This window comes from Hordeum vulgare, chromosome 4H (assembly GCF_904849725.1).
Source record: "Hordeum vulgare subsp. vulgare chromosome 4H, MorexV3_pseudomolecules_assembly, whole genome shotgun sequence".
NCBI classification, from domain to species: Eukaryota; Viridiplantae; Streptophyta; class Magnoliopsida; order Poales; family Poaceae; genus Hordeum; species Hordeum vulgare.
The window spans coordinates 1,629,684-1,641,529 of record NC_058521.1 but is presented as its reverse complement, the minus strand read 5'-3'; the positions used below and the strand labels follow the sequence as shown (position 1 = coordinate 1,641,529).

At 46.5% G+C, this 11,846-nt stretch overlaps 1 protein-coding gene across 3 annotated transcripts; it reads right to left on the bottom strand.

Moving 5' to 3' along the window:
- Positions 1–1,211: 1,211 nt before the first annotated feature.
- LOC123446822 (disease resistance RPP13-like protein 4) lies at positions 1,212–7,571 on the bottom strand. Of its 3 annotated transcripts, none has more exons than XM_045123363.1 (5): positions 7,515–7,571; positions 6,248–7,305; positions 1,777–3,894; positions 1,602–1,677; positions 1,212–1,493 (listed from the first exon to the last, which is right to left on the bottom strand). In XM_045123363.1, the coding sequence occupies exons 2-4, from the start codon at positions 7,283–7,285 to the stop codon at positions 1,651–1,653; spliced, it is 3,183 nt and encodes a 1,060-aa protein (XP_044979298.1). In that variant the 5' UTR covers positions 7,286–7,305; positions 7,515–7,571; the 3' UTR covers positions 1,212–1,493; positions 1,602–1,650. The 3 variants fall into 3 exon arrangements, 2 of the variants coding, with proteins under 2 accessions (XP_044979298.1, XP_044979299.1); XM_045123364.1 differs by having other exon boundaries at positions 1,606–1,677; XR_006631446.1 differs by having other exon boundaries at positions 1,598–1,677.
- Positions 7,572–11,846: the final 4,275 nt, after the last annotated feature.

Genomic DNA, 11,846 nt, shown 5'->3' with positions numbered 1-11,846 from the left:
ATATTTTTTGGTATTTCCGTATGTTGTACTCGGTAAAAGTTAGGCTAGCTAAGAAAAAGCACATCCTCAACCAATCGCACGAAATCACATGGATCGATGACGTGGTTTATATCAACCGTTCCATGATTTAGATCAAACGGCTCCACCTCTCTCTCGCTCCCCAATCTCGCCGGACGCCTCCCCGGCCAACCCAGCCTCATCGACGGGCGCGCCGATAACAACGCATCCCGACCCTTTCCAACGCCGGCCAATCCAGCCTTGGCTGCTGCGGGTCGGCAAGCAGCTGGCCGTACTGCATCTCCTGGCATACCACGCAAGCTAGCAGTGCACCGGCCAAGCTGGCACACAAGCAGCTGCTCGTGTTCTAGCTAGCTATTGGCCCGTGAAGTGTGCGCCTCCATTCTTCTTTGGCCTCCTCGACGGTGAAAAAAACGCGACGACACGGCCTTCCACGACGGCGACCTTGACGCGGTCCTCAGGAGGGCCTTGCTTGCGCACCACCACCCACCATCGCTGATGCGCCACGTATCGAGCGGCATTGAAACCACCAGGCTAAAAAATATGCGGCCCAGCGTGCTAAACCAGCCAACATGGCGTCCCGTGTCCGGACCTGGTAGCGTAGCCCACGGACTGACACGACATGACCCGGTTAGTAAACGTGCCCCTGCGGGCTGTGTCGGGCCAGACATGTTTAGCACAGGCTCGTGTCGTGCCTGGCCGCCCGTTTGGCCTAGCAGCGCCGGGGCTAGGATTTGGCACCATTGAATCCGAGATGGGATAGGGTGGTGCTTTTTATTCTGTTCACACCTTTTACCGAGTAGCGCTCTCGGCCTATTCTTCGGGGCCGACATGTCAGGTGCGGGACACGAGGTTCTTTCCTATTTGTCGTCTTTGTCGAGGGCCTCTTTCGGTAAAGTTAAGCCATGTGGCAACCACCGTCCACGTCTGCCGTTTGTTAGCTACTTTATTTTGTCGAGAGGCACTGTTTGGCTCTCAACAAACTCTTTGCCGAGTGTCCGTATCCTGACTCTCGGCAAATTCCTGTTTGCCTGAGAGGTGTAAGTCGGGTGGCCTTTGCCGAGTACAACACTCAACAAAAGACTTTTCGGACCGTTATTGGCCCCTTGCGGCGTGTTCGTGACACCCGACGCATATGTCAATTCCAGTAGTTAGTGTTATATACAGGACCAAATTAAAATAAAATAAAATAATACAAATCAACCATACAAAACGTTAATAATATATAGTTCTTCCAGGACCAAATTAATAGAGTTACGGTACCATAATAATACAAATCAACCATACAAAACGTTACTCTTATCTATAAATTGCAGTAGAGCTTATAGCGGTCTTGCTTATATATCAAGTGTGGCAATAGAACTGAGCTCTAATTTCATAGAGTTTGGTGCGATAGAACCTTTCCCCAGAGATGCGCATGGACAAGTCCTTGATAGTCAGAGGAAGAAGTGGAGGCCTCCTTGATTTAATTGGGCCTACATGCATGGATTTGATCATGACATAAAGCATGAGATTCCGATTGTCATGAAAGAGGTAAGAATACTACTGTAGAAACTAGAAGCTGCAGTAGCAGACATACATACATACGTATATCCATGCGTCATATGGTCCTCGTTCCGCTCGCGTTGCGGCCTAGTCCTCTTCTTCCACCAATCGATTCTGGCAAGCAAAACGAAATAGTGAAGATATATTTCAGCTATCTTGTATCATACAGTAGTAAATAATATGCATTGAATGAGAAAGTGACCAAAATATTACCTGATGAATGTTTGTCTGTATGTTGCCGGATTCAGATGTGTAGAGCACGTGCCATTTCTTCTCGTCTCCTCCATCCTTTGCATAAGCCTCGACCTGCTTGATATGACTGAACTTGTCCCACTCGGAGCTAGATTCACCCTCAGCCATGGACGTGAGTACTACCAGGTTGCACGTCAGCAGCAAATGACTAGGCTTTACAGTCTGCAGGTACACGGGAAGTTGATCTTCCCAGCTGAAAACTCTCAGCTCGAGTCTCCGGAGTGCAGCCATCTGCTGCAGAGTCTCGAGCTTTGGGCAGTACTCGATTTCAAGCTTTTGTAATTTTGGAAGATTGGAGATGATGGCCAGCTCGGGTATGTTATACAGGTCGAGCTCAACTACAGAGACAAAGTTCTCTAGAGAGGGGAGACGTTGGACGTTCCATATTACTAGCTTCTTCAAAGCCGTTGCATGGGACATAAGTCCTGGAGGCATACGACCCAGTTTGCAGCAACTGATACGAAGTTCATCCAAGAAGGGCATAGCTTTCACTTCCGTCTCCCAAACCCACTCGTCCCATTCCTCCATTCCATAAAATTCCAACTCCCGGAGTTTGGGAAACGTAGCAGCCAACTGAGATGAAGGACGGTGCAGCTGATTGTATTGTTGGACGAATTCAGGGCCGACACACTTGATAACTGGAGCATACATCACTTTTAGCCACTCCAAATAAGGGAGCCGACACAAGCCATCCGGGAGCTGGGTGCAGCAGGGCAGGTGTTCGAGGCATAGAAGCTTCAAGCTCTGGAGAGGCACCATAGCTGTGGACGCCATCCATCCTGGGAGCCGGCGGCCAAAATATCTTTCTATGATGATTTGTTCTATGCAAGGCTGAGGACAAAACGCATCAAACACCGCCTCAATTATTTGCTCCTCCTCCTTAGACTCAGAGACTCCTCCTCCCACTCGGCCGCCACATCTTAATTCAAGTTTGGTAAGGTATTTCTTTGTATTTAGATTTGCCTTTGCGGCCAACAAGGCACTAGATATATTTTCCAGACTCTTTAGTGAAAGGCAATGGAGTTGGGAAAGAGGCCCCAACTCCTCCAAACTACACCAGTCACCATCAATATAGGCTGGAAACCCACATAGTACCCTCAAATTTGTAAGAGCCCGGAAACCCCTAGGAATACAGCTTACACGTGTGCCATCAATATCAAGAAATCTCAGCCCTTGCAGCTTGACAATGCTATCAGGAAGTTTCACAAAACTCTCACAACATTCAAGGCTAATATGTTCTAGGTATTTCATCTCATGGATGTTCTCGGGCAGGCTACACATATCAATCTTGTTTAATGCCAAATATCTCAAGTGCTTGAGTTGGTACACACCTTCAACTAGTGCAGAAATATTTGCAGATTCTACGTGTAGAAGACGTAGACTTGGGAAGTTAATCAACAAATCACCAGGCTCAGTTTTGAGGTTTCCAGTTAATATTAGTGTCCTAAGCAATTTCTGCTCTCTTAAATATCTCCACTCAAATTCATCTGATCCCACTCCTCTGGTCTCTATAGATAATCTTAGAAAATTGGATGATTTAAGGGTTTTTATAGCAATATCTGCATTATGAGCTACTAGTGTTTCATCCCTAGCCATAAATTGAGCAAATGAACGAATGACATCATGCATGTTGCAAAAAAGTTGGCTAGGGAATTTTGGATCTACCTCTATAAGGTTTCTTAATATTAGCTCTTTGTAGTTCTTTTCCCCTTCCTCTTCCAAACTGTTTGAGCCTCCTTGAACCAATCCTTCACAAATCCACATTGACACGATTTCATTGATAGATAGCACTACCTTCTTGGGTTTAAGTGAGAAGTGCAGGAAGCATTGTTTTAAGTGAGGGGACATGTCCTGGTAACTAAGATATATTGCATAGTTTAGGTCATCTGACATTGGAGATACTGACCATATATCATCATGCAAGATATCTTCCCAATCACGCCGTGATTTTTCCTTATTGCATAGAAGTCCACCCATCACTTTAATAGCAAGTGGTAAACCATCACATTTTGCAAGAATTTGCAAGCCAAGATCCTTTAGCACATCAACCTCATGCCCGTTTTCCTCTGTTGTGAGTACCTACAATCAATTTAAATATCTGGCATCAGCAACAAAGGGGAACATGACAAGCGACATTTGTGATCAGATAATTTATTTATTTCATTTACTAATCATATGCTAGATCGGTGAATAAACCAAACTAATACTCCATCTAACCACAAATGTATCTCGCTTGGTACATTGACAAAGTCTTCAAACTGAAACAAAGTTTCCACTAAATTCAATAGAGATATGTTGCTAGAAATTATAATGTAGTACAACATGAAAATATATTCCACGGTAGATGTAATAGTGTCAATTTCATGTAATCAATGTGGGTAAATACAGTTATAGCCAAGTTTTGAAATAATTGTCTCACCCATGTCCTAAGATGAACTATATTCAAAAGGAGTAAAAGTTACACACTGCCTGATTAAATTCTAGTGGAGAAGTGTAAGGTCACTCGTTAATTAATCGTTTCTGAGTGAACAACCGACGAGACTCCCTCACATTGCCTCCCCTGGGCGTCGCCAGGGGACCAAATCCTAGCTCCCCCGGTCCCTTCCGTCTCCTCTCCTGTTGCCAGTACCGCCGGCCTAGTCCGCGGTGGTGGTGGGCCCGACGCCAAAGTGTTAGGTCGGGTGGTGTGCTGCAGGATCTTCCGGAGGCGGCAGGGGCGACTTCGGCGTTGGATCCGCGAGAAGCATATAGGGCGGTGCCCCTAGCCTGTGCGGCGGCGGACAGATCCATGGACGGTATGGTGTTCTTTCCCTCGGTGGAGTCTATGCCTAAGATTGATGGACAAAAGCTGCAGATCTGGCGTCCCATCTAGATCCGTCCCGACATCGTTCTTTCCAACCGGCGGCGCGTGGAGGACAGGCGAGGGACGGCTCAAGGCGCCCTGCCGGCGTACCAGCGGCGGCTTTAGTCTTCGCGAAGAGACTCCGTTCGGTTCCAATCAGCTACGAGATCGGAAGGGCGTGACATCCGGTGAAAATCTTGCCGACTACGGCCAGGGCGGAAGATGGCGGCGTCTGTGACGTCGTTCCCTTCTTGAGGCATCATTGTTGCAGGTGGTGGCACCCCACTCGTGATGCTCTCCGGGGGAAACCCTGGATCTGGGTCTACCGAATTGTACGATGATGGTACCTTCGATGTCGTTGTCCCTCCTGGGGGCATCGTTTTGGAGCACGTGCTGGCTGGAGGGGACAAGATGAGGACTAATGTTACATCTACCGCAAGGCCTACGGTGGATCCCGGCGGCATGGCACCGAGGAGGTTCAGCGACGGGCGTGTGTGAACGGATACGTGCAGGATGGTGGCGTTGTCTGGCACCAAGCAAGGGCGCTGCGTCAGTTTCTGCTCTGGAGATGGATGGATGGAAGATGGCGGCTGCAGCCTCTAGCCTCTGAGAGTGTGTCGGTACGGTGTGTGACCTGGTCCTGGTATGTGTTCGGGATGGGGCACCCGACTTTAGATGTTAGGCTTTGGTGCGCTGTCTGTTTGGTATTTGACTCGGATATTCGGCATCCCTTCATCAAAAGGATAGGAGTAGAAACAGGTGTTGGCTAGATGATGGCTTCAAGATTATTGATGTATTGCATTGTATGGTCTTTGTGAATAATTAATAAAATGACCGCATGCATCGTTGAGATGCAGAGGCCGGGGTATATCCTTCTTTTCCAAATAAAAAAAAGTCTACTAAGGCAGAAATCATGCACAACTACATACTATTCATTTATCCTAACTGATATATTTTGTCTACCTTATATATTATCATGAAACACGAAGTCTTAAGTACACACATATACACCATGAATATTTCATTTGATCTGACATATAGGTTTTTGGGCATGACAAGGTCCTAACATTCATAGATCTTGACCATTAAGTTATATGCAAGCTTGTGTCCTTACATTACCTAGAAATAAAAATAGATTTTCTAATGAATATAATGATATCAATTTATGTATCAGATGATATAATTTTATTTATATATGGTCAAACTTAGAAACACTTGGTTCGCAATATTCTAAAAAGACCAAGATTTTGGATCAGAGGTGCTAGTAGTTAACTACTATTTGCCCAAACAAGAAAATAAATGTGAATGGTATTTACTTGAGTTTGTATTAATAGCAAAACTTATGGAATAAGAGCAATACAACTTGTATGATGTTTATTGTGGTACCCATACTAATCTTCTGACAAGCAATTATTAATAACTAATAGTAGTCAATCAACTGAAGACATTTACAATGACGTACTAGAGAGTATGTTGGTACACAATACATTATATTTAACTTGATTATAACTGTCTTGAGCCAACAAACATACATATGTAACTGCATATTCTACTAAAAGGAGAGGTGTTAGAGTTTGTGGCAGTACCAACCTGCCTCTTGAGCAATGACCATGCATCTTCAGGCCCTAACCTGTCAATGTGGTGGTGGTGCACAGCTTTCATGCTCCGAGCAACAGGCTCATGTCTTGTGGTGATGAGTACTCGACTTCCACGGCCACCATAGCCAAAGGGAGTCATTAGATGTTTATTCCATGCATCGACGCTCCACATGTCATCCAGCACAAGAAAGAACTTCTTATCCTTGATGGTATTCATGAGAGCACGAACAAGTAGGTCCTTGTCGTCTCGAGCTGCACCTCCACCAGGCAGGTCTCCCCCAGCAGCAGTAATGGATTTACTTAACAGCTCAACACCACTGAAATCCTGTGTGATGCTAAGCCATATCTGCTTAGTGAATTTACCTTTGACAGCCTCGTCATTGAAGATCTTCTTGCCGAGGGTGGTCTTGCCAATCCCGCCGACACCAACGATGGCCACTACCATGAGGTGATCAGTCTTGTCACCGTCCACCTCCCTAGTAAGCACCTCCACAAGTGCTCTTGTGTCATCCTCTATCTTCTCGCCGACAGCACCTGACCGATCCATCAATGAATCCGTTTTGCGGTCAGTGGCGGGAGATCGAGTCCTCTTCATGTCTTGGTAGGCTTCCAGCTTGACGAAGTCGAAACTACGTCCTCTCTTGCAAATGCTATCCAACTTCTCATTCAGTTCCTTGATGCGGGTGCCGATGTCGTGGGCGTGGAGGGGGTTTCGCATGCAGAAGAGGAGTGGGTTAAGGCATCCCATGCTCTTGGATGGACCCTGCTCCATGGCCTTGAGCTGACATAGGTCGATGATGTCGGTGGCCAGATACATGGCACGCTTCAGTTCCCCCACCCACCCCCGCACACTCTCATCTGTGATGTTCCTCCGATCAGCATCTGCAAGGAAGTTCTTGAGGTCCTTCAGCTTGATGTCCAGCGTGTTGATCTCGCCGGACACACCGATGAGCATGGCCACCTCTTTTGTCGCCATGTCGGCGAGCATGTTGGTAACATAGGATGCCAAAGCATCCAAAACCCCTGACATTGGTTTGAGGGCTTTCGCTGCTGCACAGAAAAAATGCAAAGCAAACTGCTCATTATGCCGTCTAAGAACAAATGTCGTCGGATGCTAAAATTTGAACTACATGCCATAGGTAGCTATGAATTTCACTATGAGCTCGACCAAGACGATGGATACCTTCCTTTCTTTTGAGAAACAAAAGAGGAGTCTATTACTAGGAACACAAGAAAAACAGCTAATGTGCTGAAATTACCTGAATCAACTCAGCTGAAGAGAGTAGAAATGAAAGGATTGTTGGATGACCGATGTGCAGTGCAGTAGTATGTACGTACGCCTGGTAGTACTTTTATAGACGAATGAGCTGTAGACTCTCTGCTATGTGTGCGCATAGCATAGGAATATTTTATTATATTTTTTAAAGTATACTTGAAGGAATAAAATCCATTTTTTAAAATGTATATTTGTCAGAAATATACCATTTACACATAGTCTCTACATAACAAGATGCCACAAAGACATTAAGTTGTACACAGAACAAAAAAGAACCGAAAAAGGCGTAGCCACAGTGATCATCTCCTTAAAACGGAAGGACACAAACCATCATCAAATACAACACCCAAAAAACATCACATGGTCTCCAAAAGCGACACCTTGAAAAAGAAAATAGTGCACAAACGCCTATGTCGCCCGATCTAATACCTTCAACAAAGTTTGATCTCTCAAAACAATACTTCCTGTAAGACAATTGCAAGGAACAACCATTAAAGGTCAGATCTTAGTTTTTACCCTAAAAGTAACGACTCGGCATTCGAGAAGCACTACAGAAAATGAAATTCTCCAATGTTACCGCCTCCACTTGTCACTTCTGTTTTTGAAAGCTAGCAAACACCTGGATGTCACCTCCAAGGCAACCTCGCTGTGCACCGCCGATCGCTAGTCCCACCACCATGGCAATCAACCGCCGCATCACTGCGACCCTCGCCATCGCGGTGTCATGGCCCAGCCACGCCGTACTGTGATGGAGGCAGTGCACGAGAAGGGGCAATGCCAGGCGATAACAAAGATAACTATGTGCATCATCCGATGCAGTGGGATGATAACAAAGTTATCCTCTTTTCGGCAAAAAATTTTTTGATTGAATGTTGCCCGCAACGGCTGGATCTTGAACGCTTGCTTGCTCGTGACTGGATCCACACCCCTTCATTAACAGCCTATTTTAATTTTCCTTGATGAGTGCAGTTTGTTAAATCTGTTTTTGCATTGTTTTTCTCGATCTCTACTCCATCGATCGGAGTAAAAATATATTTCCACGCACATCGATCACATGCATGCACCAACGAATGGTAATATGTTGGACTACTGACGCGGCTAGCGGGATGCACGGATCTTGTTACCTCCAACGAATCTACTCTCCAGTTTGCACGCATCAGCATGTGATATCCACCAGCTCAACAAAACTGAACCTAATAAGTCCTATTGTGTATCACCTACAGATATCCTGCGGCGGCGGGAGGGCGGCCAGCGGCGCTTGGCAGGGAGAGGGGAGGAACCCCTAGCAAGAGGGGTCGGGGCAGCCTGCTGTTAATCTCAAGGTAAACGCTTGTGGCCGGTGCGCCGACCGAACCGTTCGTCCGGCGACGGTTGGCAGGGAGAGGGGAGGAACCCCTAGCAAGAGGGGTCGGGGCAGCCTACTGTTAATCTCAAGGTAAACGCTTGTGGCCGGTGCGCCGACCGAACCGTTCGGCCGGCGGCGGTTGGCAGGGAGAGGGGAGGAACCCCTAGCAAGAGGGGTCGGGGCAGCCTACTGTTAATCTCAAGGTAAACGCTTGTGGTCGGTGCGCCGACCGAACCGTTCGGCCGGCCGCACGCGACCCGCGCGCTGAGCGTTGACTGGGCATGCAACATTTTTCCGTCTAAAATGTTGCAATCAGTGTCATATTTGCTGCAAGCGGTTTAATTTGCTACATTTGTCCAGTAAAAAAGCTGCATGTACATTTGGTTGCAACTTCAGTTTATTGGATTTTTCGTTACAATTGATGTTTTTTACTTTTACTACAACTGTGTTAATTTTTTGCTACGACCGACATCATTTTTTTGCAGCACCAAGCGCGGTGGCACTGGGAGCACTGCGTCCCGCTGTCGTATCCGGATATCACCCTCCCTCACCACTGGCATCTGGATCCGGAGAGGATCTCGGTGCCGGCCGTGTCGCGGTCAGCCTGGATGCACGCAGAGGAGGTGAGTCACCGGAAGCGGCAGCTGAGGCCGGAGCAGCGGTGTGACCTTGCGTATGCGGCCGACTCTCCCCTTTGGAAGGCCTGGTTCGCGATCGAGCACAAGGAGTAGCGCTGGCGCGGCGTGCAGCCAGGAGGCCCTCAGCCGCCCCCGCCCGTCGTTAGTGACGAGGACCAGGAGGCGGAGGCCACCTACTAGGCAACGCTTGCAGCCGCACTCCACTAGAGAGAGGAGGAAGAGCGACGCAAGGCCGATGAGGAGCACATGGCGTACGAGGCACAACTCGCGGAGGCCATCGGCGGCGGACAACGTCGTTCCCTCTCCGCCGAAGAGCAAGCCGCAGCCGGAGGTCAACTAGTGGACTGGCTACGTCCGCGAGTGGGTCAGCGTGCCGCCCATCTGGTTGGACGTGACACCGTAACAGGAGGCCGCCTACCTCCAACACTGGAGGGAACTGCACCTGGCGGAGGAGCGCATCGACGACCTGCTGCAGTGCCACCGCCGCTAGCACAGCCCGCGCCGGCGCGACAAATGACGGATGCACAAGCAGTGGCGCTCTAGAACACATCGTTCCCGTGGGCCGGCCCTGCGTCCAGGCTGGTTGACCTCACCAACCCCAACGACGACGTCTAGGCAGCCTCATAGTTTAGGTTTAATGTTTAATTAAGGTAATGGAGACACGTGGACTCTTGCCGCCTTCGTGGCCGACTTTAATGTTTAATTAATATTCATTTTTTATTTTCGAAAATGTCTGATTTTTTTTCACGTGTCGGCTAAAATGGGTCGGGCCAGCGTTGGATGCATGGACCGACGCAAACACGAAAACGGGCGTTGATGTCCACCGTGGAGACCCAAACTGACACGTTCAGTCTTTATCGGTAAAGAATATTAATTTTGAAAATCATTTTTTTCTTTTCAATATAGTATTTTTTCTAAAAAATAAAACAAAAATTTTATGTGGAAATATGACAATATATTCAAGGTCACAGAGAAATGTACATATATATTGTCACAATGTGCATTCCAATATAAATAATACAATTATTCATTTCCTTACCAATGATTCCAACTTTTTTTTGCGAGGGCTTACCAGTGATTCCAACTTAACAAAAGGCCTAGAGGTTTTGTCATTTCGATGTCTTACACATGCGTGTGCGCACGCGCACACACGCGCACGTATGTAGAAATGATCAACTCATGCAAGTGTTATTTCTAGGAAAGAACAATAAGTCAGCTTAATATTTTGTAGATCAAATGTTCATACTATATATGGGTCGGGCCAGCGTTGGATGCATGGACCGACGCAAACACGGAAACGGGCGTTGATGTCCGCCATGGAGACCCAAACTGACAAAACATGAACAAAATCGACCTCTGTTTGAGTCGGTCGGTTAGAGTTGCTCTAAGTCATCTTAATTTCTAGGAGCTTGAACAAACTCCACTTTCTGACAGTCATTTGTGTTGTTCAGTCCACGACAAACTGCTATTCTAGCGACTGGTACATGACAATATAAACTATGAAAATAAAACAAGTTCAGTCTTTATCGGTAAAGAATATTAATTTTGAAAATCATTTTTTTTCTTTTCAATATAGTATTTTTTTTCTTTTTAATATAGGATTTCTGCAAGGTTGTAGACCTGTCATCTTCCTTGATGGTTGTCATATTAAGACTAGATACAGAGGTCAACTACTTGCAGCTGTTGGTGTAGATCCAAACAACTGCATATTTCCAATAGCAATAGCTGTGGTTGAGGTTGAGGATACCCTTAACTGGGCATGGTTTCTTGACACATTGAAAAGAGATCTAGGCATCATAAACACTGAACCTTGGACCATAATGTCAGACAAACAAAAGGGGCTCATCAATGCAGTTGAAGAATTGTTCCCTGAAGTTGAACACAGATTTTGTGTTAGGCACATGTGGCAAAACTTTCAGCAATCTTTCAAGGGTCATGTATTGAAGAATCAACTATGGAAGATAGCAAGGAGTAACACAGTTCAACTGTATGAACAAGGCATGGAGGAAATGAAGCTACTGAATGTTGATGCCTACAAGTGGTTGCAAGAGCTAGAACCTGATACTTGGGTTAAAGCTTTTCAGAAAGACTTGCCCAAATGTGATATTTTGCTAAACAACATATGTGAAGTTTTCAACAGGTACATTCTGGAGGCTAGGGAACTACCAATACTTAGCATGGTTGATAGGATTTATAGACAGCTAATGACAAGGCATTACAACAAGCAGATGGAGTCAGATAAATGGCCTGGTGATATTTGCCCAAAGATCAGGAAGAAGGTTGAGAAGGCAACAGAATTTGCAAACACATGCTATGTGGAGGGATCAGGAGA

What these genes read in the sequence shown, in the direction of transcription:
- LOC123446822 (XM_045123363.1), bottom strand. Translation starts at nt 7,285, where the DNA reads ATGTCAGGGGTTTTGGATGCTTTGGCATCCTATGTTACCAACATGCTC. An exon ending in GGTCATTGCTCAAGAGGCAG is followed by an intron (nt 3,895 to 6,247) that starts GTTGGTACTGCC and finishes AATTGATTGTAG; the next exon opens with GTACTCACAACAGAGGAAAA. An exon ending in TACAGACAAACATTCATCAG is followed by an intron (nt 1,678 to 1,776) that starts GTAATATTTTGG and finishes TTTGCTTGCCAG; the next exon opens with AATCGATTGGTGGAAGAAGA.